Below are 17,198 nucleotides of genomic sequence, written 5' to 3'. Positions count from 1 at the left end.
GTAACTTTCCAAATATGTTTTATTGAGCCAGAGTAAAGACTACACTGATAAAATGTACAATACAATAAATGAGATTACTCTAGTGCTTTTTTTTTAAACTTCCTATGTGAATATTACATGTTTGGAAATGGCTTTCTAAGTGTTCTCAAGAAAGTTATAATTGTTTTCTTCAAGTGTGGCTAGATTCACTTTACATGTAAATGTGATGCCCATTGTTTTGCTGAATTCCTAGATTTACCCTTTTGGGTTTTTTCCACGGTTAATGGCTGTGATCCTTGTAGAGCTTCTCAGCATGGCCTCTGGATTGTGCAGTATCTAGGAAAGATTCAAGATCACCTGGAAAACTTCAGGAAACTGAGGGAATTACAACAGAACAATGGAACTTGATAATTATGTTCTTAAAAATGAATATATTTTGGTCAAGAGAACTTTAGGGATTTATTAAAAGCTTCAAACAAGAGTACTCCTTCCCAGAGATAAATCCACACACATATGGACACCTTATCTTTGACAAAGGAGGCAAGAATATACAATGGAGTAAAGACAATCTCTTTAACAAGTGGTGCTGGGAAAACTGGTCAACCACTTGTAAAAGAATGAAACTAGATCACTTTCTAACACCACACACAAAAATAAACTCAAAATGGATTAAAGATCTAAATGTAAGACCAGAAACTATAAAACTCCTAGAGGAGAACATAGGCAAAACACTCTCCGACATAAATCACAGCAGGATCCTCTATGATCCACCCCCCAGAATTCTGGAAATAAAAGCAAAAATAAACAAATGGGATCTAATTAAAATTAAAAGCTTCTGCACAACAAAGGAAAATATCAGCAAGGTGAAAAGACAGCCTTCTGAAGGGGAGAAAATAATAGCAAATGAAGCAACTGACAAACAACTAATCTCAAAAATATACAAGCAACTTATGCAGCTCAATTCCAGAAAAATAAATGACCCAATCAAAAAATGGGCCAAAGAACTAAATAGACACATCTCCAAAGAAGACATACGGATGGCTAACAAACACATGAAAAGATGCTCAACATCACTCATTATCAGAGAAATGCAAATCAAAACCACAATGAGGTACCACTTCACACCAGTCAGAATGGCTGCGATCCAAAAATCTGCAAGCAATAAATGCTGGAGAGGGTGTGGAGAAAAGGGAACCCTCCTACACTGTTGGTGGGAATGCAAACTAGTACAGCCACTATGGAGAACAGTGTGGAGATTCCTTAAAAAATTGCAAATAGAACTCCCTTATGACCCAGCAATCCCACTGCTGGGCATACACACCGAGGAAACCAGAATTGAAAGAGACACATGTACCCCAATGTTCATCACAGCACTGTTTATAATAGCCAGGACATGGAAACAACCTAGATGTCCATCAGCAGATGAATGGATAAGAAAGCTGTGGTACATATACACAATGGAGTATTACTCAGCCGTTAAAAAGAATTCATTTGAATCAGTTCTGATGAGATGGACGAAACTGGAGCCGATTATACAGAGTGAAGTAAGCCAGAAAGAAAAACACCAATACAGTATACTAACACATATATATGGAATTTAGAAAGATGGCAATGACGACCCTGTATGCAAGACAGGAAAAAGACGCAGCTGTCTATAACGGACTTTTGGACTCAGAGGGAGAGGGAGAGGGTGGGATGATATGGGAGAATGGCATTCTATCATGTATACTATCATGTAAGAATTGAATCGCTAGTCTATGTCTGACGCAGGATACAGCATGCTTGGGGCTGGTGCATGGGGATGACCCACAGAGATGTTATGGGGAGGGAGGTGGGAGGGGGGTTCATGTTTGGGAACACATGTAAGAATTAAAGATTTTAAAATTAAAAAAAATTAAAAAAAAAAAAAAAAAAGAGTACTCCTTCCATCTCCCCTCAGTTCAGTTCAGTTCAGTTCAGTCGCTCAGTCGTGTCCGACTCTTTGCGACCCCATGAATCGCAGCATGCCAAGCCTCCCTGTCCATCACCAACTCCCGGAGTTCACTCAGACTCGTGTTCATCTAGTCAGTGATGCCATCCAGCCATCTCATCCTCGGTCGTCCCCTTCTTCTCCTGCCCTGAATCCCTTCTGGCATCAGAGTCTTTTCCAATGAGTCAACTCTTCACATGAGGTGGCCAAAGTACTGGAATTTCAGCTTTAGCATCATTCCTTCCAAAGAAATCCCAGGATTGATCTCCTTCAGAATGGACTGGTTGGATCTCCTTGCAGTCCAAGGGACTGTCAAGAGTCTTCAACACCACAGTTCAAAAGCACCAATTCTTCGGCACTCAGCCTTCTTCACAGTCCAACTCTCACATCCATACATGACTAATGGAAAAACCATAGCCTTGACTAGATGGACCTTAGTCAGCAAAGTAATGTCTCTGCTTTTGAATATGTTGGTCATGACTTTTCTTCCAAGGAGTAAGCATCTTTTAATTTCATGGCTGCAATCACCATCTGCAGTGATTTTGGAGCCCAAAAAAATAAAGTCTGACACTGTTTTCACTGTTTCTCCACCTATTTCCCATGGAGTGATGGGACCGGATGCCATGATCTTCGTTTTCTGAATGTTGAGCTTTAAGCCAACTTTTTCACTCTCCTCTTTCACTTTCATCAAGAGGCTTTTTAGTTCCTCTTCACTTTCTGCCATAAGGGTGGTGTCATCTGCATAGCTGAGGTTATTGATATTTCTCCCAGCAATCTTGATTCCAGCTTGTGTTTCTTCCAGTCCAGTGTTTCTCATGATGTACTCTGCATATAAGTTAAATAAGCAGGGTGACAATAGACAGCCTTGACGCACTCCTTTTCCTATTTGTTGTTCCATGTCCAGTTCTAACTGTTGCTTCGATGCAAAGAAATAGAGGAAAACAACAGAATGGGAAAGACTAGAGATCTCTTCAAGAAAATTAGAGATACCAAGGGAACATTTCATGCAAAGATGGGCTCGATAAAGGACAGAAATGGTATGGACCTAACAGAAGCAGAAGATATTAAGAAGAGATGGCGGGAATACACAGAAGAACTGTACAAAAAGGATCTTCATGACCGAGATAATCATGATGGTGTGATCACTCACCTAGAGCCAGACATCTTGGAAAGTGAAGTCAGATGGGCCTTAGAAAGCATCACTACAAACAAAGCTAGTGGAGGTGATGGAATTCCAGTAGAGATATTTCAAATCCTGAAAGATGATGCTGTGAAAGTGCTGCACTCAATATGCCAGCACATTTGGAAAACTCAGCAGTGGCCACAGGACTAGAAAAGGTCAGTTTTCATTCTAATCCCAAAGAAAGGAAACGCCAAAGAATTGTCCAATTACCACACAATTGCACTCATCTCACACACTAGTAAAGTAATGCTCAAAATTCTCCAAGCCAGGCTTCAGCAATACGTGAACTGTGAACTTCCAGATGTTCAAGCTGGTTTTAGAAAAGGCAGAGGAACCAGAGATCAAATTGCCAACATCCGCTGGATCATGGAAAAAGCAAGAGAGTTCCAGAAAAACATCTGTTTCTGCTTTATTAACTATGCCAAAGCCTTTGACTGTGTGGATCACAATAAACTGTGGAAAATTCTGAAAGAGATGGGAATACCAGACCATCTCCCCTACCCATACAAAAATGAAACCAAAAGGAAGCACTTACTACTTAAATAAGCAAATATTAATAACTAGTATATTTAACTCAGTAAGGCCTATAAATACTGTTGAACATCTACCAGATAGTGCCAGATAATGTTCAAAGTACTGAAAATGTAGCATAAAAACAAACAGACATTGTGTAATAATAAGAGACCAGTGCAACCCAATCCAGTATTCTTGCCTGGAAAACTCCATGGACAGAGGAGCCTGGCGGGCTACGGTACATGGAGTCGCAGAGTCGGACAGGACAGAGCACATACACACATGCTTCTTGAGGGCAAGGACTTTACTTTTTTTCTGTGACCCAGTTTTCCCTTAGCACTTAACAAATCACAGCACATTAGTAGGCACTTAATACTTATTATTACTCATTACCATTAATACATTTAACATTTGTTTGTTGCATGAACAAAAGTGCCTCAGAGCCACATAGCTGGTCCTTAAAACTAGAGTTTGAACCTAGTCTATCAATAATGAAAAACAGATGCCATGTATTCTGAGCTTGGGCTTCCCTTGTGGTTTAGCTGGTAAAGAATCTGCCTGCAGTGTGAGACCTGGGTTCAATCCCTGAGTTGGGAAAATCCCCTGGAGAAGGGAAAGGCTAGCAGTATTCTAGCCTGGAAAATTCCATGGACTGTATAGTCCATGGAGTCACAAAGAGTTGGACATGTCTAAGCAATTTTCACTTCACTTCACTTCATTCTGAGCTTACTCTGTCCAAGGCAGCATGCTCACTGCTTTGCATTTTTTATGTCATTTAATCCTCACAACCATTTTGTCTTTTTGCATTTCTTTTTCTTGCAGATGGTCTTGATCACTGCCTTCTGTACAATGTCTTGAACCTCCATCCAAAGTTCTTCAGGCACTCTGTCTGTCAGATCTAATCCCTTGTATCTGTTTGTCACTTCCACTGTATAATCATAAGGGATTTGATTTTGGTCATACCTGAATAGTCTAGTGGTTTTCCCTACTTTCTTCAATTTAAGTCTGAATTTGGCAATAAGGAGTTCATGATCTGAGCCACAGTCAGCTACTGGTCTTGTTTTTGCTGACTGTATAGAACTTCTCCATTTTTGGCTGCAAAGAATATAATCCATCCGATTTCAGTATTGACCATCTGGTGATGTCCATATGTCGAGTCTTCTCTAATGTTTTTGGAAGAGAGTGTTTGCTATGACCAGTGCATTCTCTTGGCAAAACTCTGCTAGCCTTTGACCAGCTTTGTTTTGTACGCCAAGGCAGAATTTGCCCGTTGCTCCAGGTAGCTCTTGACTTCCTACTTTTGCATTCCTGCCCCCTATAATGAAAAGGACATCTTTTGGGGGTGTTAATTCTTAAAGGTCTTGTAGGTCTTCATAGAACCGTTCAACTTCAGCTTCTTCAGCATTACTAGTCAGGGCATAGACTTCGATTACTGTGATATTGAATGGTTTGCCTTGGCAATGAACAGAGATAATTCTGTCATTTTTGAGATTGCATCCAAGTACTGCATTTCAGAGTCTTTCGTTGACTATTATGGCTACTCTAGTTCTTCTAAGGGATTCCCGCAGTAGTAGATATATTGGTCATCTGAATTAAATTCACCCATTCCAGTCCATTTTAGTTCACTGATTCCTAAAATGTTGATGTTCACTCTTGCCATCTCCTGTTTGATCACTTCCAATTTGCCTTGATTCATGGACCTAACATTCCAGGTTCCTATGCAATATTGCTCTTTACAGCATCAGAGTTTACTTCCATCACCCGTCACATCCACAACTGGGAGTTGTTTTTGCTTTGATTCCATCTCTTCATGCTTTATAGAGTTATTTCTCCACTCTTCTCCAGTAGCATATTGAGCACCTACCAGGGGAGAGTTCATCTTTCAGTGTCATACCTTTGTGCCTTTTCACACTGTTTACGGGGTTCTCAAGGCAAGAATACTGAAGTGCTTTGCCATTTGCTTCTCCAGTGGACCACATTTTGTCAGAACTCTCCGCCATGATCCGTCTGTCTTGGGGGGCCCTATACGGTATGGCTCATAGTTTCATTGAGCCAGACAAGGCTGTGGTTCATGTGATCAGTTTGGTTAGTGATCCCCCTCAAAATCTCAGCCAGTCCCAGACCAGAATGCTTCCTCTTTCCACAACCTTTGTTTCTGTGGGAGCCAGAATATCCTTGGCTACCTAGAAGGGAGCAGTTCAGTGTATTCATTAATTGGGCTGCATGGTGTCAGGCAATCCATTTGGCTGATTTCCCCCCCAATAAATTGACTAATTTATTTTACAGAATTGACCACATCAGCTAGTTATTTTAATGGTAAATCAAATGATGCTTTTCTACTTTTTATCTTAGTAAGTCTCCAACTGATTAAGAGTTTAGGGTCAGACATACCTAAATTATAATCCAAAGTCAGCTACTTATTAATTTATAAAATCTTGGGAGTATTTTATTTAACCACTTTAGGCTTTCATCATGTTATTAGTAGAAATGCTGGCAATAACAATTCTTATCTAGTTAATTAATCCTTTCACTAAGAGGATTAAATGGAGGTAACTCTTTAGTTCCTGACATAATGTCTGACCCTTGAGTTTTGTTGAGCAAAAGCTGCTGTTATTATATGTATCGTTGTAATTAACCTTATGCTTTATTTCAATATCATCTTTGTTCTGTGACTTTTACTGACCTCCTTGACCTACATCTTTTCCTTTCCTTCCAAGATATACAGTTACTTACTTTTGCTCATTGGATATTACTCCTTCATTATGGAATGGAAACTGTGTTATAAAAAATTGGCTCAGGTCTCTCTTTGCCTACCTTCTAAATATAGGCACCTTGAATGCCAGTTCATTAATCCTTTTACTCTCAGCTCTTTCATGAATGACTAGATTGTTTCTCTTTTGGGCATCTTTGTTAATGTCACTGATGGTATTACACTGATTTTTGATAAGGTCTTTTACACATATCCTTTGTGTCCATCCTTTGATGCTTTTGAACTGTGGTGTTGGAGAAGACTCTTGAGAGTCCCTTGGACTGCAAGGAGATCCAACCAGTCCATCCTAAAGGAAACCAGTCCTGAATATTCATTGGAAGGACTAATGCTGAAGCTGAAACTCCAATACTTTGGCCACCTGATGTGAAGAACGGACTCATTTGAAAAGACTCTGATGCTGGGAAAGATTGAAGGCATGAAGAGAAGGGGATGACAGAGAATGAGGTGGTTGGATGGCATCACTGCCTCAATGGACATAAGTTTGAGTAAACTCCGGGAGCTGGTGATGGACAGGGAGGCCTGCCATGCTGCAGTCCATGGGGTCGCAAAGAGTCAGACACGACTGAGCAACTGAACTGAACTTTGTGTTCATCACTTAATGCCAATACTCTATCTCTCTCTTTTTATTTGTATATGGCTTGCTAATTCTACTCTTGACTCAGATCCCTTGCTTTTCCTAGAGATTTTCACTGCTTATATGTGTGTGTGTCGGGGTCACTCATTCGTGTCCGACTCTTGTGATTCCATGGACTGTAGCCTTCTAGGCTCCTCTTTTCATGGCATTCTCCAGGCAAGAATACTGGAGTGAGTTGCCGTTCCCTTCTCCACACTGCTTATATAGTGGGTATTGATTTTTGTGTTTTTGTTTTTTTTCCCCCCTACATATTTTTTCCTTGCTAGTACTATATTATAGACTTTTTTCTGCCATTCCTACTATAGGACTTTATAAAAAGACTTTCTCACTTAAACTTTTATTTCCCACATGGCTTTAAGGTATACATTTTACTCTTTCCCCCCATCATTAATACATTACCATTTGACTCTATCATTAGGCTGTCAATCTGTAAAACTCTTGAGGAAGAATGAGAGACCTTATTTTAAATAGGCCTGATACTTTGTGAGAGAGATTGGTGCACTGTCTACAATCCTATTCTTATCAAGAGGAGGCTTTTGAAACTTCAAGAAGAAATTCAATTTTGAAGAGCTACCAAACCATGAAGGACTGAAGGAAGATAAAATAAGTTAAAGGAAGGACAAAGTACACATCAGAATTCTTAAGAAGGTCCTTCACCTTAGTTTAAAATAACTCATTATGCAACAAAGAATATCCTGAGTCGCCAGACTGAGGTTCCAGGCATGAAATTTCCTTCAAGGAAAATGGCAGTTGAAGTTCCCTAAGGCTGAGGCCCCCCATTACATTGTTAGTGGTCAGAAAAGAAAACACTTTACATTTGAATTTCTTGGTTAAGGTAATAGAGATCAGGGTGTTGCCTTTGGATGAGAGAAAGAAAAGGAGATATTTAGTAAGGATTACAAAAGAAATGTTATACAAATGGTAGCAAGTGGCAGTTCTGCATTTCTGGTGAAGTTAGACTGGGACCTAGGTCTACAGTGCAGCGGGAGAGAGTTCTGTTAAAATCCAGACAGGCTGCCTGGATCCTGAGGTTCTCGAATATGTTATTGAACAGAGCAGGACTCGCCTCACAAACAAGGCTGGAGAGTTTCCTAACATTCCGAATAATCAGGCAGGGTTTCCAGGAGTAACACTGCCACAGTCTCAGTTGTTCTGAGATTATCTGACCTAATTCACAAAGAAAGCCTATGGAATTTGCTGGACCTCTGATTTCACATTTTATAGGTAGGTGGCCACCAACCAGGGGAATAAGTCAATTCTTTCCCAAGATGGGGGCTTGGAGCAGCCCATTTACCTCATAATTGTACAAACACTCCAGCAAATTAGAAATGGAATTACTTTGCTTTGCAAACATAAGAAGAATTTGTATTTCTGCTTTAAGTCGAACAGTTTCCAATGCAAAGGAACTGATCGAATTCGAGAAGATATTTTCATATTGGGAATGTCGCATATAGGCATCAGTGGGGGAGGAACTAAAAGGCGTACACTCCTTAAGCTGCTTTCATGCAAAACCAGTCAGCTGCTAGCTTCTGCTTTGCAAAACTTTGACATCTGTCCCTTGACCTTTACCAGCTACCCTTTCACGTTTGACACTTCACATTTGCTACATGATTAAAATTCAGCGTTAATTAATTTTAACACTATCAGTTAAGTTATATTTAGCTAAGAACACTCACTTTTGTCTTTTGTGAGTAGCACTGCAGTATTATTACAAAGAGGTAGTCAGGAGGGCAACAGAGATACGAGGAGAGAAGAATGATTCAGTGTGCAGATAATTGTTTCAAGTGAAATTTAGCGTGGTATTTTTGTTCCTGTCCTCAGTAGAACTGAGATTTAGCACCTCGAGTTGGCATTTAGCCCCCACCCCCACAAAGGAGGAGGCTGTGCTGGGCGGGTGCTGAGAATGAGCCTCACCAGAATGAAATTATAGCACAATTCTAACACTGGCAAGAATTTTCTCTGGCCAGCTCTCGGCTGCAAAGCTGGTGATGCCAAAAGAAAGGCAAGGCATTCCTAGAAAGGATCTCCTTCTGGCATTGACTTCACCCTTAATGAGAAGGTTTGACATGGTCATTTAAAAAGCATCATTCCCAAAGTGGCAACCATTCCCAAAGAAAACACTGGAAGCCAGAATATTTAGCCACAGAAGGGTTATAGTTCTCACCTTAAAAAGTTACCCAGAAGGTTGTCTTCTTGATAGCTTATTCCATAATGCAACCAATAAGCTCAATGAAAACGGATAAAACTAAGGAAATTTGTCCTCTCTCCCTGAGTTTTCCAAGTGAGAAAACTTTTTTGTGGCTTTGTTGGGCCTTTGTTGTGTTGCAGGGCTCTCTCTAGTCCCAGGGTGTGGGGGCTCCTCTCCAGCTGCAGCGTGCAGCTTCTCTAGCTGTAGCATGTAGTGCAGGGGCTTATTGCAGTGTGTGGGCCTCTCTAGTTGTGGCACTCAGGCTTGGTTGCCTCTCAGTATGTGGGATCTCAGTTCCCCAACCAGGGATTGAACCTGAGTCCCCTGCATTGAAAGGTGGATTCTTAACCACTGGATCACCAGGGAAGTCCCAGAAAACATTTTTATTAGTTTATTTATTTTATGAATTTTTGCTCTGTGGAAAGATTATAATAAAGATAGGGATATGCAAATCTTGCTTTAACCTGAAGCTCAAAATGCTGTAGAACTATTACAAGTACTACTCTTTAGGATATTTGTGTGAAAATGTGGTCCACAAGTTCACTGGGCCACTGCAATACTTCTGCCCTTTCTGTTGTTGTTCAGTTGCCTAGTCGTGTCTGACTCTTTGCAATCCCATGGACTGCAGCACACCAGGCTTCCCTGTACTTCACCATCTCCTGGAACTTGCTCAAAGTCATGTCCATTGAATCGGTGATGCCATCCAACCGTCTTGTCCTCTGTCATCCCTCTCTCCTCCCTGATCTCAATCTTCCCCCGTATTGGGGTCTTTTCTAATGAGTTGGCTCTTTGTATCAGGTGGCCAAAGTATTGGAGCTTCAGCATCAGTCCTTATAATGAATAGTCATGATTGATTTCTTTTAGGATTGACTAGTTTGATCTCCTTGCAGTCCAAGGGACTCTTGAGAGTCTTCTCTAGCACCACAGTTCAAAGCATCTTGCCCTTTAGATCCATGTACAGAATAGCACAAGAGAAGCTCTGCTCCTGGTAGACAGTGCGGGTGAAGACAGCACTCCATATGTAATTCACCCATATGCATCTCAATAAGATGCAGTGATAGCAATAATAAACTGAATTTGGGGGTTCTCTGATGCAGTATACACAGGTTGCCTCCAACTGGTAAAGACCTAACTTACAAAAAAAACTTCGTAGCATTTTCATTTGTGTGTGACACAATATGTTTCCGCCAGTAATTCAACTTTTGTGTTCCAGAATCTAGTTCCATGCCCTCATCACATCTTCTGCCTGCAACTGGAGGGCACTTGATCTCTGGCAGATTTGTTTTCCTGCCCACTCAAGGGAAAAATGACAGCCTCTCTGTGCCAAGGATTTAAGTAGCTCTGTTTCAGTAGCCAAGTGTGATTGTTTTTGTTCAGTCACTAAGTTGTGTCTGACTCTTTGCAACTCCATGGACTGCAGCATGCTAGTCTCCTCTGTACCTGACTATCTCCCAGACCTCACTCAAATTCATGTCCATTGAGTTGGTTATCTTTCCATCTTATTCGCTATCTAACCATCTTATCCTCTGTTATTCCCTTCTTCTCCTGACTTCAATCTTTCCTGGCATCAGGTCCTTTTCAAGTGAGTTGGCTCTTCACATCAAGTAGCCAAAGTATTGGAGATTCAGCTTCAGCATCAGTCCTTCCAATGAATATTCAGAGTTCATTTCCTTTAGGATTGACTGGTTTGATCTCCATGCTGTCCAAGGGACTCTAGAAAGTCTTCTTTAGCACCACAATTTGAAAGCATCAGTTCTTCAGCACTCAGTCTTCTTTATGGTCCAACTCTGACATCTATATATGTACTGGAAAAATGATAGCTTTGACTGTATGGTCTTTTGTCATCAAAGTGATGTCTCTGAATTTTAATACACTGTATAGGTTTGTCATAGCTCTTCTGCCAAGAAGCAAGTGTCAGTTAAATTCATGCCTGCAGTCACCATCTACAATGATTTTGGAGCCCAAGAAAATAAAATTTGTCACTGGTTCCACTTTTTCCCCTTCTATTTGCCATGAAATAATGTGAGTGGATGCCTTGATATTAGGTTTTTCTAATTTTAAGTTTAAGGCAGTTTTTTCACTCTTCTCTTTCACACTGATTGAGATTCTCTTTAGTTCCTCTCCACTTTCTGCCATTAGAGTAATATCATCTGCATATCTGAGGTTGTTGATATTTCCCCTGGCAATCTTGATTCCAGCTTGTGATTCATCCAACCCAGTGTTTCGCATGCTGTACTCTGCCTGTGAGTTAAGTAAGCAGGGTGGCAATATACAGACTTGTCTTCCTCCTTTCCCAATTTTGAGACAGTCTGTTGTTCCATGTAAGGTTCTAACTGTTGCTTCTTGACCTGCATACAGGTTTCTCAGGAGACAGGTTAGGTAGTCTGGCATTCTATCTCTTTAAGAATGTTCCACATTTGTTGTGATCCACAGAGTCAAAGGTTTTAGTGTAGTCAATGAAGCAGAATTAGATGTTTTTCTGGAATTCCCTTGCTTTCTCCATGATCCAGTGAATGCTGGCCATTTGATTTCTGGTTCCTCTGCCTTTCTAAACTCAACTTCCACATCTGGAATTTTTGGTTCAAGTACTGCTGAAGCCAAGCTTGAAGGATTTTGAGCAGAATCTTGCTAGCATGCGAGATGAATGTAATTACCAGGTAGTTTGAACATTCTTTGGCATTGCCCTTCTTTGAGATTGGAAAGCTGACCTTTTCCAGTTCTGTAGCCACTGATGTTTTCCAAAATTTGCTGACATACTGAATGCAGTGCTTTTATAGCATCTTTTAGGATTTGAAATAGCTCAGCTGGAATTCTGTCACCTTCACTAGCTTTGTTTGTAGTAATGCTTCCTAAGACCCACTTTACTTTACCCTCCAGAATGGGTCTATGTGAGTTGACCACACCATTGTTGTTATCTGGGTCATTGAGACCTTTTGGTATCTTTCTTTTGTGTTTTCTTGCCACCTCTTCTTTATCTCTTCTGCTTCTGCTGGGTCCTTTCCAGTCCTGTCCTTTATCATGCCTATCCTTGCATGAAATGTTCCCTTGATAGCTCTACTTTTCTTGATGAGATCTCTAGTCTTTCCCATTCTGTTTTTCCCACATTCTTCGTTCAAGAAGGCTTTATCTCGCTTTGCTATTCCCTGGAACTCTACTTTCAGTTGAGTACATCTTTCCTTTCTCCTTTGCCTTTCACTTTTCTTCGTCCTTCAGCTATTTGTGAAGCCTCCTCAGAAAACCACTGTGTCTTCTTGCATTCCTTTTTCTTTGGGATGGTTTTGGTCACTGCCTCTTGTACAGTGGTATGAACTTCGGTCCATAGTTCTTGAGACACTGTCTAGCAGATCTAATCCCTTGAATCTATTTGTCTCCTTCACTGTATAATCATAATAGATTTGCTCTAGGTCATACCTGAATGGCTTAGTGGTTATCCCTATTTCCTTAAATTTAAACCTTTAATTTTGCAGTAAGGAGCTGATGATCCGAGTCATGGTCAGCTCCAGCTCTTGTTTTTGTTAACTGTATAGAGCTTTTCCATCTTTGGTTGTAAAGGACATAATCAGTCTGATTTTGGTTTTGACCATCTGGTGACATCCATGTGTAGAGTCGTTTCTTGGATTGTTGGGAAAGGGTGTTTGCTATGACCAGTGTGTTCCCTTGACAAAACTGTTAGCCTTTGCCGGGGTTCATTTTGTACTCCAAAGCCAAACTTGCATATTATTCAGGTATCTCTTGCCTTCCTTCTTTTGCATTCCAATCCCCTATGATGAAAAAGATATCTTTTTTTTTTTTTTAATTTTGGTGTTAGTTCTAGAAGGTGTTGTAGGTCTTCATAGAACCAGTCAACTTCAGCTTCTTTGGCATCGGTGGTTGGGGCATAAACTTGGATTACTGTGATGCTGAATGGTTTGCCTTGGAAACAAACTGAGATCATTCTGTTGTTTTTGAGACTGTACCTGAGTACTGCATTTCAGACTCTTGTTGACTATAATGGCTACTCCATTTCTTCTAAGTAATTCTTGACCACAGTAGTAGATATAACTATCATCTGAATTAAAGTGGCCCATTCCTGTTCATTTTAGTTCACTGATTCCTAAGTTGTTGATGTTCAATCTTGCCTTCTCCTACTTGACTGTGTCCAATTTACCTTGATTTGTGGACCTAACATTCCAGGTTCCTATGCAATACTATTCTTTACAGCACTGAACCTTGCTTTCACCACAGACACTTCCACAACTGAGTGCTATTTCCACTTTGGTCTAGCTGCTTCATTCTTTCTGGAACTATAAGTAATTGCCTTTTGCTATTCCCCAGTAGCATATTTGACACCTTCCAACCCAGGGGAGTCATCTTCTGGTGTCAGATCTTTCTGCCTTTTCATACTATTCATAGGGTTCTCGTGGCAAGAATACTTGCAATTTCCTCCTCCAGTGGACCAGGTTTTGTCAGAACTCTTCACTATGATCTGACTGTCTGTCTTGGATGATCCTGCAGGGCATGGCTCATAGCTTCATTGAATTATGCAAGTCCCTTCGCCACAATAAGGCTGTGATCCATGAAGGGGAGTAGCCAAATGATTCAGCATCAAGCCGCCTTTCTGCTGGTTGGGCTCTGATAGAACACCCTTGTCCTAGTAACTGCCTTGACTCTTAACCCTGAGGTCAAATCTAGTTTTTTTTCTGGATGCGTGCTGTGCTAAGTCCCTTCAGTCATGTCTGACTCTTTGCAACCCTATGAACTGTAGTCCACCAGGCTCTGTCCTTGGGATTCTCTAGTTAAGAATACTTGAGTCGATTGCCATGCCCTCCTCCAGGGGATCTTTCCTACCCAGGGGTTGACCCTGCTTCTCTTATGTCTCCTGCATTGACAGATGGGTGCTTTACTACTAGTGCCATCTGGGAAGACCCACTTTCTTGATGAGACACCAAATACCTGTCTTGGTCCATGCATGAGATTGAATCAGTCCTCCAGGATGGGGTTTCTGGCTTTTTTTCTCAGTTGCCCTAGTTTTCTCAGTTTGTCCTAGTTATAAAACCTGGTCTTATGAGTAAGGTCTTGTGACCACTGAGAACATCTTTGGTTTCAGTCTCCTGCTCAGGCCTCTGACTAGGGTCTCCTCTAACCTGGGCTCCCTGTCAGCTGGCTCTGATTGTGGCTTGTCACAGTGGCTTTAATTTGTCCACTTTATGTGGTCCCTGGGCCTCCTGGATATTCTGATTCACCTTTCAAACTGGACTGACTGCCTACACCTTCCACTGAAGAAATTGCTAGGAGCACATCTGTACTACAGTAGGCTCCTCTGTTTCAGGTCCCGGTTCATCTCATATTCTGTCTTTCTGCAGTTGACCTTGGTCCAATCCTGCTTGAGGTCATGGAGGAAGAGGCTGAGCTTTAATATTTAGAGGATCAAAAATAGATGAAAAGGGGGAATCACACCCTGTATTTAAGAGCAAATAACATTTTTAAGACTAAGAAAATGAAGTTGGCCAGCCCTTGAGTCTTCTAATTCTTTTTGGCTTCACTTGGTTTAATATAAAATGAAAACATTTTAACCTCAAATACTTTCAAATTAATATTTCAAAAATCTCTATGTTTTATAATCATTTTTTTCAATGGATTGAATAAGTATCTTTCCACAGCCCTTGAGATTGAAGATAAATTTACTTTGTAAGTTATTTTTCTCTCTTTTTTTACATTTTAGGTGTTACACAATGACCTCATTATGGAGATGAAGCATCCAACTGTGGGGAAGATATCAGTCCCAGGTTTGAAAATCTTTATTTTCCTTAACTCCTTTCTTCATAAATTTATTCCATGTGCTGATATCTGCATGTAATTTATGAGCCTCCAAACAGCTTGTAAAGACATTATCCATATTTTTTATTTTGGACAAAAGGGGAATCCTAGAATCATACTCACAAGCATGTTTGCTAAGGCTATAGACTTGTGTCTTCACTCTGATTGTCTGGGTGACAAAAAGTGCTTGTATTACGTAACTCCATTCTGTGGAATCATGGACTCACATAAGTGTCGTATGTCACTGCCAACAGATAGATGGCGATAGATGTGGAAAATATTATCAAATTGTACTTGGCTCATATGAGAATGAGAAAGCAAGCCAGGCACCATAGAGGCGGTGTCCAAGCAAGGCTATTGACTTCTCAGGCCAGGGCATTTTTTTTTTTCTTCCCATACTATGGTTTAGGTTATGGATCTTAGCTTTGTTGAGATCAAAAAACCAAATGTTTTCAGTAAGTCCAGAATATATTGAATTTGTAGAAGTTGACTTATACCCAACAGACTCACTGAAGACATTTTGGCCTTAAGGTAAATGGACAAGATTTTCAGGTCCTGGGAGTGTTCTCTTTCCAGTAGCCGGAAGCCTCAGGCCTAACTCTCGGAGTATTCAAATTGTAGTGACAGCTTGCAATCAACCCATCAGCCCCCATAGACCATACTTCTCTAGTAATCATGAACTTGCTATTCCTCAGATCTGCTGTATCTCTTCTGGCCACTGCTGGAAAGCCCCTCCATGTACTTGTCCACCGAGTCCCTTTCTTTCCAAACTATACACAAATCATTCCCTTATTTTTTCTTTAATTCTAACAGAGAATAATAAAATTAGTTAGAATATAACTTTGGTTATTGTTTTCCTGAAACTATATCCTGTTTGCCATGCTTGAAATTTGAGTATTTCTCAAATCCCTCAGTCACCTCAGTCAAATGGCAGAAGTGTTTACTTCTATAGATATCAGATCTCATTTCTTGAATAACTGCTGTTATTAAGTTGTTTTGGGGTATAATCTAATTATAAGATTGGGGAGCAGCTGGATAAAAATGTCCCAGAACAGATTAGACATGGCCATTGGCCAAACGAAAAGAATGAGAGGAGGGAAGTATGATGAATAAAGCATATTGGAGGAAATCCTGATATTCAAGAGTATACAGAACATTGTATTGAATTAAGGGAGGTGAGTAAGATAGAGAGTAGGTATAAGCATATCACAGATTGGGATCACATATTAACAGGGAAATGCTATAGGATATGGGACTTCCCAGGTGGCTCAATGGTAAAGGATATGCCTGCAATGCAGGGGAGGTGGGTTAGATTGCTGGGTCAGGAAGATTCTCTGGAGAAGGAAATGGCAACCCACTACAGAATTCTTGCCTGGGAAATCCCATGGACAGAGGAGCCTTGCAGGCTACTGTCCATAGGGTCTCAAGAGTCAGATGTGACTTAGCAACTAAACCACCAACACAGCTATGGGCTATAGAAAAGTAGTGAAAAAAAAAAAAGGCATGCTGATAAAAGCTAAGAAAATTATTTATTCATGTATATAATTGAGCATATATTCTGTGCTGATAAAATTCTCAGATGTACAGCAATCTCTTTTAAATCCCCTTTTGGAAAATTTTACTTTTGTTTCTTTAATTTTGATAGGGCCTAGGTGTCTTTTTGCTATGTCTATCTCATTGACTAACCTTATATTCTCTCTGTAGAATTATCAACAGAAGAGGTCTCAGATTCGAGGCAGAATGCATGTGTTCAGGCTATTTTTGGACTTAGTGTCCGAGTGTCTTCTGAGGGCAGCACATCTGGACTCCCCATGAAGGGAAGAGGCGATTCCGCTCACAGACATCAGATAAAAAGTCGCTATTCAGTGTCTCAGTAGGAGGCTGCTCAGATAGGACAAAAGATATTGAAGGCAAAGAGAAGTTATCAGTAAATAATTAAAGTTTTTCCTGTGGGTTGTTATTTTCATTGATTTCATTTATCAATGATAGTTCTGTATTTCTTTGTAAGGGATGTCCTCATTGGAGACTTCATGAATGCCTTAGAAATAGCTCAGATTTTCCCATACTGCCTCAATGAGTTGAATTTACCAAAACAGGTAAGGTGAGTAGGGTTAAAAATGATTTTAGGCTCCACTGTTTTCCAGTTAGCCAGTGGAGACACATTTT

General features: G+C 40.5%; 1 protein-coding gene across 3 annotated transcripts in view; it reads left to right on the top strand.

Annotated features, from left to right (window-relative positions):
* The window catches only part of SUGCT (succinyl-CoA:glutarate-CoA transferase), a 762,227-nt gene that overhangs the window by 636,534 nt on the left and 108,495 nt on the right, over positions 1–17,198 (top strand). For all 3 annotated transcript variants that reach the window (XM_052638793.1, XM_052638791.1, XM_052638792.1), the window contains one exon: positions 14,938–15,001. In XM_052638793.1, the coding sequence (XP_052494753.1) occupies positions 14,938–15,001 (64 nt within the window). The remainder of the gene's footprint in view (positions 1–14,937; positions 15,002–17,198) is intronic.

Source organism: Budorcas taxicolor, chromosome 4 (genome assembly GCF_023091745.1).
Source record: "Budorcas taxicolor isolate Tak-1 chromosome 4, Takin1.1, whole genome shotgun sequence".
NCBI lineage: Eukaryota > Metazoa > Chordata > Mammalia > Artiodactyla > Bovidae > Budorcas > Budorcas taxicolor.
This window is presented reverse-complemented; position numbering and strand designations above follow the sequence as displayed.